This window comes from Scylla paramamosain, chromosome 22 (assembly GCF_035594125.1).
Source record: "Scylla paramamosain isolate STU-SP2022 chromosome 22, ASM3559412v1, whole genome shotgun sequence".
NCBI lineage: Eukaryota > Metazoa > Arthropoda > Malacostraca > Decapoda > Portunidae > Scylla > Scylla paramamosain.
Genome location: NC_087172.1, coordinates 3510028 through 3525702, shown reverse-complemented (window position 1 = coordinate 3525702; position 15675 = coordinate 3510028). Strand labels below are relative to the sequence as shown.

Here is a 15675-nt window from a genome sequence, read left to right as displayed (position 1 = left end):
TCAGTCCGTGGGTGTCGGCAGCTTTTGCTGGGAGACTTTAAATATCAACTTGGAAAATAGTAACTTTGAGGATGTTAATAAAGAAGGCTTTGGCACCGCTAAGAGGACAGTAAGTTAAGGATTTAACAAAGGACAAGTTGATATACGATGTCTGTAACTTTAACATTTTAACAAGACGTGGACTTAACTGAAGAGGCAGAAAAGTTTGGCATTAATAAGATAACCTACTTTCTTCTTTCTTTCTATCTTTTTATTTTATTTTATTTTTAATAAGACAAGGCGAGTCGGGCTGAATACTCGAAATTAAATAGAGGTTATAAAGATCGCTACACGCCACAATCTTGGAAATTTCATCAAATACGTAAAGTTACTGATAGACTAAGAAATCTAAGCAATCTTAAAAATTACACCAATTACAGTAACTGACAGATCGAAAAAAAAAAAAAGAAAACTAAAAAGCTTCATACACTGAATTACGAAAATACTTCAACGAGCAAATACATAAAAAAAAAAAAAACCTAAACTAAAGTAACCGATAACAAAACACGAATATTCTTAAAACCCATAAAAATAACAACGACACTTACTAGAATTCCATATTTTGAATAGGGAAACACAATAAAGCAAGGAGACAGACAGCAACCTTGAGGCAGTGACGGAGGAGACAGCAGGGCGAGGTGTGGACTCCCGCAACACCTCCTGTGGGAGTCGACGTGGCGGCGAGTGTGCCTCCGTCGCCTGGTTGTCGGCAAGATGGACGGGGCGAGGCGAGGCTGGCGGTGTAGGAAGTTGTTCGCGGGAAGAGCGACAGAGCGAGCACAAAACCAGCGGGTGTAGCGAATTAGTTCCTGTGCTCCAAGCTTTGCCGCCACCCTCGTGTGTGTGTGTGTGTGTGTGTGTGTGTGTGTGTGTGTGTGTGTGTCACCCACTTGTGCTATGCAGGATTAGGGATATCTTCGTGTGGTCCACTTTTTGTATTTGTATTTGGAGAAGAGAGAGAGAGAGAGAGAGAGAGAGAGAGAGAGAGAGAGAGAGAGAGAGAGAGAGAGAGAGAGAGAGAGAGACTATAGACATACAAACAAACAGAAAAACAGACAGACAAAATAGACATACAGACAAAAGCGACAGGCAGACACAGAACATGTACTTAAACCTTTCTGAGTTACTGTAAACAATAAAATGTGTGTGTGTGTGTGTGTGTGTGTGTGTGTGTGTGTGTGTGTGTGTGTGTGTGTGTGTGTGTGTGTGTGTGTGTGTGTGTGTGTGTGTGTGTGTGTGTGTGTGTGTGTGTGTTGACTGGCGAGGGCTGCTAGGTGATCGCTAATCCATAACGTCTGAAAGCATTACGCAAATCACAACGAGCGCATCCCAGTGCAGGCCATTAACGTGTGCAGCGCCGCGCCGCCTCTCTCAGTGACAGGAAGGGCGCGGGCTGTCTTCCTCCCGACGTATGAAGGCTTGCGGTTACTTGCGAGGGAATGGTTTGTGTTAGTTCTGTTAACCTCATCAAGTTTGTCTTTTCAGCGTATCATTATCTGTGAGTGATGTGTTATTATCACTGGTAGCCTTCTGATTTACATGTGTGGTTTTGCTGTAACTTAAATGGTAATAGTTTGTTACCTTGATCGTCATCCTTTTTTAAGCACATCATTATCTTGGAGCGATTTGTTATTACCGCCGAGTGGAGGAGGAAAACAGATCATATAGCTAAATAACCCTTGTCGGTAAAGGCCGTAAAAATAAATATATTAACGCCAACATTATTTTTTTTACGAGTTACGTCACGTGATGGGAATTATAGCGTTGAAAAGAACATGCTGTGTTTGGCGAGGCTTACGAGGCTCCACTCTGGCATCAGCGGCGCCATTAGACAAATAAATAGATGAGTAGATGCAATGAGTCTTCCAAGATATTGCCGCTCAACCACAGGAAGGAAGCCGTAATAGCCTCCTAAGTGGGCGTGTGAGTGTTTAATTCTTAATATTGCCGAGGTGTACATCATGCTGTCTCTCTTCTTGCAGGGAGGAGCTCGCCATGAAGATTGGACTGACGGAAGCCAGAATACAGGTGAGGTCAATACTGCTGCTGCTGCTGCTACGGCTGCTCCTACTACTGCCATTGCTGCTGCTGCTACTACTACCACTACTACTATTACTACTACTACTATTATTACTACTACTACTACTACTACTACTACTACTACTACTACTACTACTACTACTACTACTTCTACTACTATTACTACTGCTACTGCTACTATTACTACTACTACTGCTGCTGCTGCTGCTGCTTCTGCTGCTGCTTCTTCTACTGCAGCTGCTGCTACTACTACTACTACTACTACGACTACTACTACTACTACTTTTACTACTACTGCTGCTGCTGTTGCTGCTGCTGCTGCTACCACTACTACTACTATTACTACTACTACTACTACTACTACTACTACTACTACTATAGCTGCTGCTGCTCTTAATAATAATAATAATAATAATAATAATAATAATAATAATAATAATAATAATAATCTATTATTATTATTATTATTACTATTATTATTATTAATTCAGGAATAACAACAACAACAAGTACTACTACTTCTACTAGGTACTGTTACAAGTATTACTACTACTACTACACTTCCACCACTACCACACCACAACAACCACTACTACTGCTACCACAACCACTATTATTTCTGACAACCTCACCTCACCACGCACGCACCAGTCCTTCGCCTTGCTGTACCCTTCCACCTCTCCTCCATAAACTACGAACTCAATCATTCAAGACGCCAAGACAACACAGACACACATTTCCAGCATTTCAGGGCGCCCTTCAAGTGGCCCCCTCGTATCCCAGGTGCTCAACAGGCTCATTAAGATTTATATTTATTCATCCCCACAAAAAAAAATAAATAAAATAGCCTATATAAAAGATCTATATATAAAAAGGCCAGAGAGAGACCGCGCGTGTATCGTGAAGCTTCGTCCACTCGTCCTTGAGACACGAAATTGATGTCTACTAAACAGATCCATTTATATGCTAGAGGTTCTTGTAGATTGAATATAAATTGCGTACAAAAAATATGGTTCCAGTGGCATAGATCACGGTGCATGACGAAAGATTCACGATAAAAGCCTGAAATTGTTATGTAATGTTAACTTTTTCAACTCATCACCCACTTCCCCAGACTTAAACATCGCTAATAAAACGAGATATATGCTCATGTTAGGAATACAAGCGGGCGAAAAAACCGTATCATGTTGGCTGAGATAAAGTGAAAATTTGAAGGCAAGCGTAAAAAAGGGCACTTGTCAAGGCCTTTTTATTAAATATTTAGGAGGGCAGAACGATCGCGACATATGATTATCTGTCATAACCCCTCGGCGGCTCACGTCTCCACCGCTTATCACCCCAACAATAAAACAAGGCAGGAACGCCACTGCAAATTTGTATTCTTTAAACTATAATGACCATCTACTGCTACCACACCTATAATTTGGGGGAATTTGTACGCAGAGTAAGTGTGTTATCTCAGCTTATTCTACTTCATTATCGGTTAGCGGAGAGGAGCTGCCTGCCGGTGGTCTGGTGCGCGGGGTGGTGCTGAGGGGTCCGGGACACGCCCTTCAGGCTCCTCTCAAACACTTGCCGGGCCAGTCCACTTCCTGGCTGCCGACATCAACATTCACATGACTTAGTCCTCTGGGTGCAAATTTTCACATTTCCTCTCATCCGTCTTGCCTTATATTCTGAAATTTCCGCTCATTCTTTCTAATTCAAATCAATTGGGTGTTTCCTTCCCATGCCACACATAGCGAACCCTCCTCCTTTCCTCCTTCGTTACAATTCAATAATACAAGAAGCTTCTTCCTTACACTCGAAAAAACTGTAATGGTGAAGTTGATTTTATAGTGAAGAACATTTTATTACTCCCGGATTTCAGCACTTGTGATTTCTGGATATCTCGTTGACAGTAACTAACGATTTGAGGTGTTTAAGAAAGTCGTGTAGGTGATAAGGAGATGATAAGATGATATTTTGATGAGTGAAGCGAGTCTGTTGCTCCTGTAGGAAACGTCTGTCTCTTCCTCTCTTTATTGTCTCACTTCCTGCTTCAGTAATTCTGCATCATTATATTCCTCTCTTCATATTTCAAGTATCATTTATTCTTTCTGCTTCTCTTATTCTGCATTGGTATATTCCTTACTTTGTTATTTCTGGCATTTTCCTCCTCCCGTTTGTTAGTTTTCCCTCTTTGTTTATTATTTTTTTTACATATTTACATTATTATATCTACTTTTATCTTTTTTATTATTCACTTCCTCATTATCTGTTCGCATTGATATTTCCTCTTTCTGTTTGATATTGCTATCATTCTTTTCTCTTCCATTTCTAACATTATCTCTTCTTTCTACTCCATTATCATTCTTTCCTCTTTTCTCTCCCAGTTATTGTTCTTCCATCTTTCTGCAATCTTCCCTTTACTATCAACTTTCATCATCATTTCTTCCACTTTCATTATTCTCTCAAATTTTCTCCTTCAATTACTCCTCCCTCTACTTTTTCTAGCATTCCTTCACCTCTCCCTCATTTCCCTATTATTCTTGTCCATGTTACTCATTCCTCTTTTCTGCTCATTATTTTCATTATCTCCCTCTCTCTCCTACCTGTTTATGTATGTATGTATGTATGTACGCCTTTATCGACCTACCTATCTATATCTATCTACCTGCCTGTCTATCTATTGGCGTTCCCATATTTTTGGCTACCTATTACCTGAAAATGAGGGAATATGACTGTTCTTAGCCGCAATAAATGTATTCTATTTACCTGCCACGATGATGATAATGATGGGGTAATGATTTTCTCTCTCTCTCTCTCTCTCTCTCTCTCTCTCTCTCTCTCTCTCTCTCTCTCTCTCTCTCTCTCTCTCTCTCTCTCTCTCTCTGTTTCCTTCTTTCTCTATATCTAGTCTTTCAATCTAATCTTTCAGTTTAAAGAAGTTGATTGATTTTTATATACCTTTAACACACACACACACACACACACACACACACACACACATACACACACACGCCACCACTCTTACCCCCCAACTCAACCAAGATTTATTAGAAAGAAAAAAAAAGAAAAAAAAATATTTGTCTCGCACTGCATACTTTCTTTTTACTTATTTATTTACTTAACTATTTCATTATCGCCGTCTAAGGCCTCGAGGAAGCTCTACCTCTCCCGCTGAGATACTGAAGTGAGCCAGGAGCGACGCACTGTGCTCGCATATACCACAGAGCCACCGCCGGCAGTACAGCTCTGCATACCTTAGAGTCAGGTGTCCAGGTCCAGGTGGCTTCGTGGTGCAGTGTCTGACTCGTGGTTATTCGTTCGATCCCCTGTAACTGCAATTTTGTATTTATCGTATCTTTTTGTATCTATTTAGTTGGTTTAGTTAGTTTCCTGATTGGTTGGTTGTTTGTTTATTTATTTATTTATTTATTTATTTATTTATTTACTTTGTTGTTTTGGTTAATTAGTTAGCTAGTTTGTTTGTTTACTTGTCTATTTATTCAACTATTTATTTATTCATTCATTTATTTATTAATTTTTATTTATTTTATTTTATCTTATCATTTACTTTTTGACTGGGGGAGAAAGGAAAGCAGCGCCCTCTCATAACACCAGCCGGCGCCATATGGTTAAGTATTTGTTGTAGAGCCAAACCTTAATAAATTCTTCCCTTTTCCTTCCCTTTTCTCTTTTTTTTTATTTCTATCCTTCTCCCTGCCTTTCATTGCATCTCTCATCTCTTTCTTTCATAATTCCTTCGTCTTACTTTCCTACTCATTTATTCTTGTTATTTTTAACTTTTTTTTTAATTCTTCTGTTCCCTTTACGCTTTACAACTCTTCCTTCCTCCTTCTTGTTGTCTTTTATCCTCCTCTCTCCTCTTTCGCCTTTACTATTCCATCTTTTTTTTTTTAGATCAAGCAACATGAAGGAAAAAAGACAGAGAATAACTGATCATTTAGTGTAGGTTTCTGAGACTTAATGTGCAGTAATTCTAAAGTTCATAGTTCTGTATATTAAGATTCAGATACTTAAATAGTCAGCTGTGATCTTCTCCCTATACACTGTTAGATCTAGAGGGGGAATAAAGTAATATAAATTCTTTATTGCATCTATAAAGACCATATTCTGAAACTTTTGTACACCTCACCTCCACTACATTCAAAAAAGTTCTGTAAGTTGAAATGACACGGGTTTTAAAAGGTGTTTTTTTTATGGTTCTAGTGATAGATTAACAATATTTCTACGTTATTAACAGGAGAAACACTCTTGAAAACCCGGCTAATCATCTCTGTGGCCTTTGAAAATAGTCGTGGTGAGAGAGCAGCGTTTCAGAGTAGTGGCCAAGTAGGATGTGTAACTTATCACAATAAAACCTCGCTAGGACAAACAAAACCACTGCAGTTTGCTCTTTCTTTGTCTCTTTGCTTTCCCTCCCTCCCTCCTTGTCTTCCTTCTCCCTCTGTCCGTTTCCTGTTGCACCTTGCTCCTTCCATCTCATTTTTCCTCCTCCTCCTCCTCTTCCTCCTCCTCCTTCTCCCAACAAGGCTTCTCCATCCCTGCTCGTAATGGCCTCTGTAATTTTCTCCTGCATAAATCCCAATGACTGATCAGCTACTTACTGTCTCTCGCACATTTGGCATTGCAGTGGTGGCGGTGGTGGTGGTGGTGGTGGTGGTGGTGGCGGTAGTGGTGAGAGAATTGCAAGGAGGGAAGGAGGAGAATGAATGGTTGGGAGGGAGAGAAGGAGTGCTGAGGAGGAAACAGGAAAAGGTCGTGGAGGAAGATGAGGTAAAAGAAACAATGAAAGAGTAAGGAAGAGATGGAGCAAGGAAATGAAAGAATAGGGTAAATATAGAGAAGAAAGGGAAAATAAGATAGGGAGGGAAGGATGGACGGAAGGAAAGAGAAGAGAAAGGAAAGAAAAGAGGGAAGGAAATGAAGAACTGAATTTAGAGATGAGCAAAGAAGGAAAGAAGGAAAGAAGGAAGGAAATAAGGAATTAAAGGAAATGAATAAATGAGATAAATTTAATCTAGTGATGAGCGAAGCAGTGAAGGAAATTAACGAATAAACTAATTAATAAAGTTAGGAAGGAAGCAAAGAAGGAAAAAAAGGAAGGGAAGGATGGAAGGAGGAATGAAAAAAGGAAGGAAGAAAGAAAGGGAAGAAAAGAAGGAAAGAAGGAAGGAAGGATGGAAACCAAGGAAAAAAAAAGGCAGGAAGGAAGGAAGAAGGCAGGTAGAAAAGAAAGGAAAAAAAATAAAAGGAAGGGAGGAGAGAGGGAGGGGTGGAGGAAGGGCGTGTTGGTGGAGCAGCCATGATGGATCTCCTCAACACTCATTTATACCTAAACACCCTAAGTAAAAACTCAGTCAGACCTTGTAATCCGTCATGCGACCTCCCCCGGCCATCCCCCTACCGTGACTCCCTTGTTATCTTTATTTCCCCTTTAACTCCCCACCACCCCCTTTCCTCCACCCCAGCCATCTACCTCCCCTTCCCCTTGCTACCATTATTTTTCCCCTAAACTTCCCCCTCACTTCTTCTGCATTTATCTTTATCTTCCTCCTCTTATCTTCCTCCTCTGTGTCTATCTCCGCCTCCTCTCCTTCTCCCCTACTCTTGTTCCCTTTTCCCACACTCCCACCGCTCCTTCCACTCCCTCTTAATCCCTTAGCACCTGCCTTCCCTCCCTGTCACCCACTCGCCCTAGCCTCCTGACCCCTGGCCTCCCTCCCTCCCCGTCCCTCCCCTCGCCGTATCATTACTGTTGTCATTTGCCGTAATATCAGCTGATTACCGCGGGCAGCTGTTTCTGTGGGCCAATTACTCGCGTTATTTATGTCATTATCTCATTTGGATCATCGTTTAAAAAAGCTCCGTACGCCGCATCCATAAAAGCCTGATGACGCCAGCTCCCGAGACGCTCCATCACATCACTCGCCGTGCCATTAAGCTTTATTATGGAGCCCCGGGATCACCGCCTCGCAGCCCCGCCATTCATAATTATATCCACCAGGCAAGGCACGTCCCGGTGATAGAGGGGACCCATTTTTACAAGCTTCCCCGACCCATTACGCCATCAGTGTGAACGTCGCGCGGGGCTTTATTACACTGTCTCGCCCCGCTCACCCGCCGCCAGCTCACCCGCTCCGGAGCTCCAGTCTGCGGGTTGTGAAGCACCGCTGCTCACGTCCAGGAGTCGCGGTTCCCTCTCACCGACATCCCGTCCCTCCCTCCGCCTCCTCGCCCCTCCACCGCTTCTCCGTGCCTCCCCCTTCCCCGCCGCCCGGTGTGTGGTTTCCGCAGTGAAGCTCGTGATTAATATTTGCAATGTTGGCCCATCTGTCGGCGAGCGAGGCGAGGCTCCCAGGGCGGCGGGCGGCTCAGCGGGGAGGACGCGCACCCTAAGTGTTTCGTGAGCTATAAAACGCTCCCAACTTAATTAATTTCAAGACACTGTACCACACAAAACACAATCTTTGCAATGTCCGTTAATATCAGAAAATTACAGTCAAGTATATAATTTCAGCGATCACGTATGGACGATTAAGTGCGTGTCGGCGGTGCCGCTGAGCTGGTGCGGCGCTGCGGGGCGCCAGGCACAAGTTCCACGGCCCGCGCCGTGACGCCGCTCTACGATGCTCCTTCATTCCCTGACTGGTTCTCTCCTTCCCTCCCTGCAGGTGTGGTTCCAGAACCGGCGCGCCAAGTGGAGGAAGCAGGAGAAGGTGGGGCCCTCAACGCACCCCTACGGCGGCTTCCCCGTGTCGTCACCGCTGCCTCTCCAGAACCCCGCCCTGCCGCCCACCATCTCCAGCCCCTTCGCCGCCAGTCTCGGGTACATCAGGAAGCCTCCGTCCTTCGACTCGCCACTGCTGCCTCCCTCAGCGTCTCGGCTGCCTGCTTCCTACCTGCAGGCGTCGACGGCCCAGCTGCTGCCCGGGGCTGGGTACCTGGCAGGAGTGTCTGGTCTGCGGGATTTGCATCAATACCGTGCCGGCCTCCTACACCCGCCCCACTACCCGCCCTCCTTCACCCACCTCCTGGCCGGCCTCTCCTCCAGGCCCAAACTTCCTGAATCTGACTATGCTGCCCTGCTGGCGTCCGTGCCGGGGCTCCAGCCTCCCCTGGTGGCCCCGCCCGCACCTGTTACTCCTCCGGATCCGCCGCGCACGACCAGTAGCTCCACGAGAGGTCGCTCCTCGTCTCCAGTGGGCGCTGTGGGCGGCGTGGACCAAGACCGCCGTGCCTCGTCCATCGCGGAGCTGCGGCTGCGGGCCCGAGAGTACGAGCTGCGCCTGGAGATGCAGCGGAAACACGGCGATGTGGTGACCTGAGTCTCTCTTCTCTGACGTGACCTCACCCACGCCCTTGCCTCTGGCGCTGAGCAGGGAGGGACGGAACATGAGTCGTTACCCGCAGCATGAGGTGGCGGAGGGCGGGAGGGGACGGGAGGGGTGGGGGTGGCGCCGCTGGTGGCCGGAGCGGCGGCGTGAAGGGCGGAGTGCGAATCTTCGTCCACCTCAACGATCAAGAGAACGTTTGTTGTCTTGGTCTCGGTCAACCTCACATGTTTTCCTTGTTAACGCTCTTGCAGTCACTTGTTACTTAAGGTGCTTCTTGTGAACCTTTGGCCTTCGATTACTTTACTGTTCTTTATTTCTAGATACTCGTTGTAACTGGTTCCGTCCGTCAGCTGTTGCTAACATTACTAACTTAACGTAAGTTCATCTTAAGTACCTCAGACCTAGCCTAAGTCTGTTGTCATATACGTAATAAGGAACACCGTCCAACCCGGGAGAGAGGGAAGAAGGGAGGGAGGGGGAGAGGGAAGGATCACGCCTGACACAAAACTACCTAAGACATCGGTTTTCCCTTATAAATTGATCCAAAGAACTCTCATGTTTATAGAACTGACCGACTGAAATATGGAGCTGCATCATGAAGATTTTGCGGCACTCGGCAAGTAAATCAGAAAGGAAAGCTACGAAAATAAAAGCAGTGAACATTTACCAAGGATGTGATAATCATGTATACATAAGGATACTCTAATAAAACTGTGGTGGGACTCGGTAACTTCCCTGTGGCTCTCAAGATGTTCATATTGTTGTATATATTCAAGAAAGTGAAGAATTAATAAAAGATTACGATAAATTTTGAAAGATAAGTAACAGGGGATTAAAAAAGGGTAAATGAAAACAAGAATACTAGTAGGAAGGAAGTAAGGAAAATACAATGAGAAAAGGAAAAAAAATAACTGACGCAAAAATTATAAGGAAAAGGAAGCAATAAAGAAAATGCCATACGGTGACCTAAACACACACTCGCAAATATCTTTCGTTAGTGGAGAAAGAAGCAATAAAGTAAAACAGTTAATAATGATGAAAAATTAATCAACTAAATTCGTGACGTGATTACAGGTGCTTTTTGTTCAACATCCTTAGTGTTTGATTATCTGTCACAACATCATAAATCACCCTTGTCAAATTGCCAAGTAAACACCCACCAAGACAGAGACTAAATTGGTACCATTCACACAACTCCCTCTCCCTCACCCCTCCCTCCACCCAGCATCCCTCTAACCTCCCAACCGCATGTCCTCCCTAACACTCTCCCCCCATCACCCCATCTCCCCACCCCACACCACCCAACATCCCTCTATTGCCATGTTCCTTGAGATGTTGTTGCAATACAGTTTACAAAGAAATCGAGTGTGTTATTGCCCTTCCTTTACTTGTGAGCTGCTGAGTTTGCCTGCTGAAGCATATGAAGGTGAGTGAAGCAAATGTTAAGTGTTTTATGACTTGAATGAGTGGATAATTATCTTTTTAATACTCATGGAAGGTGTCAATGTCTCTACCCAAGGTCAAATGTGCGTTTAAAGTGATATTAATGGCAAAAATTGTTATGAGAATTGCCTGATGACGTCATTGTGAGTAAACATTAACTGTTTTATATCGAATGGAACGGCTATTTTATTTCTATTTGATGTGGAAGTTCTCACTTTATCCACTGATGGTCAAATATTTGCTTAAAGTAAGGTTGATTCAGAGTTCTATTAACAATGAATAAATAATAGACATATGAGTGGGAAAGATAGTATAAATATTCACAATGAAGTATTATTATTATCATAATTATCAGTAGCAGCAGCAGCAGCAGTAGTAGTAGTAGTAGTAGTAGTAGTAGTAGTAGTAGTAGTAGTAGTAGTAGCAATAGTGGTGGAAGTATTATCATTATTATTATTATTTATATTTCAAGGATGAGTTGTAATGGAAATATAAGGATATCTATAGTAATCATGCAACAGCTCAAACTTCTTCCCCCCCCAACGTACTTTGCCACACATTAATACTGGCAAAAGAGAAGCTAGTTTTTCGTTACTGACTTTTACAGACCTAAAGTTGAACAAACTCTTAAAAAAAAAAGCATATTACATTCCCTAAGAAAACCGACTAGTATTTATATAAAGAAAGACAAGACAAGTCACACACACACACACACACAAATACACACACACACACACACACACACACACACACACACACACACACACACACACACACACACACACACACAAGCAAGCAAGCCAACAAACAAACAAGCAAATTCGCACACACAAAGTTATATACACGCACATCCACACCTTACTCAAACAAACACAAACACAAACACACACACACACACACACACACACACACACACACACAAATAACCAACTAAACAAACAAACATAATACACACCCCACGCCAAACATCGGTAATAACTGTGTCGCCTAAGCAAACATGAAATAGAAATTTGATCCCAGGAAATATTTTGCAACGCCAACAAATTCCAGTAATTAACATTTTTATTATCCAAATTGTAGGAATTATCGCCCCACGTGCTGCTGCTGCTGCTGCTAGTGAGGAGGGAGGAGGCAGAGGGAGTGAAGGTTGGGGGGAACAGATCACTTAAGGGGAGGGAGAGGAGAAGGGAGAAATAGGAGAGGAATGGAGAGGGGAGCAGCGTGGGAAGGTGAATTGTGACGATGTGAGGAGTGGAGGGGTAATGAAATGGAGGGGGAAGAGGAAGAGTGAATAGAGAGAGTGTGAGAAACGAAAAAGATGTAATGTAGTGAAAATAAAGTGAGGAAAAAAGTGACGAGGCTTTAATGATGGAGAGAAAATTGAGACTATGAAGGATGAGGAAGAAATTACGGAGAGAGAGAGAGAGAGAGAGAGGAGAGAGAGAGAGAGAGAGAGAGAGAGAGAGAGAGAGAGAGAGAGAGAGAGAGAGAGAGAGAGAGAGAGAGAGAGAGAGAGTTAAAAAAAACAATAACAATACTGACATACATAAATCATCTTTCTTACCCTTAAAAAAAAAAAAAAAAAAGAAATGTAAAAACTTGAACCCACAAAACAAACAAGTACTTCCACAAAATACCTGACAAAGTAAATAAATAAACACTTAGTAATACACAGAAATACCGTGCATCAAACCACTTACACAGGGGGACAGAAAAAAAATTACTAATATGAATCTTCCGAACACACACATTCACCCCAAAAACTGATACCGTAATGATGTACTGCACGGGGCGTCTACATATCACTCACTTATAATACCTACAGAATTCTGCATTAAAAGCTGAAACGCACAGGATTCCCGGTAAAGTTACGTATATTACTCACTCCTCAGGCCATTTATACTTCCATTCATCAACTCCTTGGTTTGAAGGCAGGTCACGAACCAACAAACGAACGCTCTCCCACCCACACGTGTGCCTCAAACTGGTTCTCATTACACACCTGCACCACACGGCCACAGGTGTTCGTCCCTCGAATTAAATATAAGGGACGCGGGTGTCTGTATGTGTTTGGTTGGGAGGGGGGTGTGTGTTTTAGATGAATACTCGTATTTGCCTGTCTCCCAACCTTCCATGTTCCTCTATTGCACGTCTGCATGTCTGTCCTTCCTTAATTTAGCCTATATAGGTTCACATCACCTTATCTTCATTCTCCTTGTTCACCTACTCATTTTTCTACGTCTATCTCAGTATCTTCACTTAAAATTTCTCCGTACAGGTTCCATGCATGTCTCTCCATCCATCCGTTCCTTTATTTACCTGCGAGTATAATGAATGAATTACCTGGCTAAATAAACTGTGGCCAAAACCTTCAAGTCACACAACGGATCGCAGTGTAACAAAAGGGTAATCTCTTCCACTAAGAAACACCCTCCTTTGCAATCCTTAGGCAGCGATCGGGGCACTGCACAACACAGCTCACTGGCTCCCTTAACTATAAAGAAGCAGAATCAGTTTGGCTGTCTGTGGGAATGCAGCGTTCTCGAGGGTGGCGGCTTTGCGGCTTGTCCCGAATGATTGGCCTCGGGATGTTGTGGTCCCAAGTTCCTGTCACTCTTTCATCAATCTTAACAAGCTGAGTGTTATGTGGCCTACCGCAGAAGAAGGAGGAGATGGTGATGGTGGCGAAGGGAGGAGGAGGAAGAAGGTGGGAAAGGAGGAGGAAGGTGGGAAAGAAGGCGGAAGCTTGTGCTGTTTGGCAATCACTTAGTCTATTTGTCTCTGTCTTCTCCATCAAATATGTACGTCTTTATCCATTACTGCAATGTTTCTTTTATGTATGAGGGAGGGAGGGAGAAAGCAAGGAAGCAGGGAGCAGCAGTGATAACTCCGTTCAAGCTTCGTTACCTTGAGGAAAGGAAACTTGGCTTATTGAACTTGAGCAACTGACTCACTAATAAAAGGAGGAGTAGAAGTAACTGTGAAACGTAACCAAGCAGGCATGAAAAAAATAGTTATCGCGTAAAGAATATGTTACAGGGAAAGAAAAAATGTTGATGCTAGGAACAGAATAGCTACAAACTCTCTCTCTCTCTCTCTCTCTCTCTCTCTCTCTCTCTCTCTCTCTCTCTCTCTCTCTCTCTCTCTCTCTCTCTCTCTCTCTCTCTCTCTCTCTCTCAGCAAGGCCTCGCGTGACCTTGTTCACTGCACACTAGCATAACATTGCAAAGGTTTAATTTACACCCTAATCCTCCATCCAGTCTGACCCAACTTGTATTCCTAAAACGACTATAAACACGATCATAAAGTCAAAACTCTGCGAAAAGGAGGAAATACAATTTCTCTCTCCCTCTCTCTCTCTCTCTCTCTCTCTCTCTCTCTCTCTCTCTCTCTCTCTCTCTCTCTCTCTCTCTCTCTCATTAGCATCATTTATTACAGAAACTTCAAGCACCACCTGAGTGTTGCAGGCTCACCACCACCAGCACCAGCACCACCACTACCACCACCACCACCACAACCACAATCACCACCACAGAGTTTTGCCAGATGTGATTTAATGAACGAAATAGCTTCATTTACATATTATTTTATCTGAAACATTCACTCATAAATAATAAAAAATATATATATTTCGAAGATTATCCAACCAATGATTCCGTGTGTGTGTGTGTGTGTGTGTGTGTGTGTGTGTGTGTGTGTGTGTGTGTGTGTGTGTGTGTGTGTGTGTGCGCGCGCGTGCGCGCGCGCATCAAATTTTATATACACCCAACGAAGAGACGCCACGTGTACTTCTCCGATGCAATCAACACTCATAAGTAATAAAAAAGACATATATTTATATTTGGAAGATTATGAAAGCAATGATTTCGTGTGTGTGTGTGTGTGTGTGTGTGTGTGTGTGTGTGTGTGTGTGTGTGTGTGTGTGTGTGTGTGTGTGTGTGTGTGTGTGTGTGTGTGTGTGTGTGTGTGTGTGTGTGTGTGTGTGTGTGTGTGTGTGTGTGTGTGTGTGTGTGTGTGTGTGTGTGTGTGTGTGTGTGTGTGTGTGTGTATCAAGTCTGATACACACCCAGCAAAGAGGCGCCTCGTGTCCCTCTCCGATACAAGCAACACGTCAGCTGTCTCGTGGCAGGCAAAGGACAAGATTAATGGGAAGAGTAACCTCCACCTTGCTGTTTGATTGACGGCACTAAGTACTGAACGCATGAAGCAGTGGTTTATGTGTACAAACAAACAAACAAACAAACAAACCGGACAAAACCAAAAATTCATTATAGATTATCAATTAATGAAAGTCTATCCAAATCGGAAGTTGCATTTTTTCCGTGGTTACGTCGCCAGCCACCACAAGGGCGAGTGTTGACACCCTCAGTGTAATGAAGCAAGAGATGGTGGGTGGTGAAAGATCTTGTTTGTAGCATTGTGTGATGCAATGCCAGGACCACCGCGCTGGCAACGAGGCCTTTCCGAGGGATCACACAGAGACTGCCACAAGGTCACAGTCTATAGCTAATAGGTTCACAAGAACATCAAATCCCCAATGTCCCTTTACATATTTGTATTAATTGTCACTAAACCTGGGTGGGTGAAGCAGCAGGCCACGGAGGCACGCGAGAGCCAGCCATTCAAGGAGGCGGGAGGGGGAGCGCCGCCGTGGCAGCGGCGCCGAGGCATGAGGGGGCACTCACCGGAAAGCTCACCGAAAGCCTGGTGGAGAGAGCACTTGTCCACGTTAGTCATGCCGGGTTGGGGGGAGGAGGTGAACCAGGCCGGGCCGCGCCGGGCTGAGGACCAACCCCACCAATGGCGACGC

At 43.9% G+C, this 15675-nt stretch overlaps 1 protein-coding gene and 1 long non-coding RNA gene across 3 annotated transcripts in view; one reads left to right on the top strand and one right to left on the bottom strand.

Annotated features, from left to right (window-relative positions):
- Nucleotides 1-10783, top strand: part of LOC135111435 (homeobox protein aristaless-like) — a 75580-nt gene extending 64797 nt beyond the window's left edge. The window contains exons 3-4 of the mRNA XM_064024725.1: nt 2022-2067; nt 8760-10783. Coding sequence (XP_063880795.1) covers nt 2022-2067; nt 8760-9413 — 700 coding nt within the window. The 3' untranslated portion in view covers nt 9414-10783. The remainder of the gene's footprint in view (nt 1-2021; nt 2068-8759) is intronic.
- Nucleotides 1-15675, bottom strand: part of LOC135111438 (uncharacterized) — a 154960-nt gene that overhangs the window by 33391 nt on the left and 105894 nt on the right. Inside the window, exon 4 of one of the 2 annotated variants that reach the window (XR_010273738.1) lies at nt 5221-5402. The exons of the other annotated variant lie outside the window; for it this stretch is intronic. This is a non-coding gene — a long non-coding RNA (uncharacterized LOC135111438). Of the gene's footprint in view, nt 1-5220; nt 5403-15675 lie in introns of those variants that run through there. 2 annotated transcript variants of the gene reach the window in all.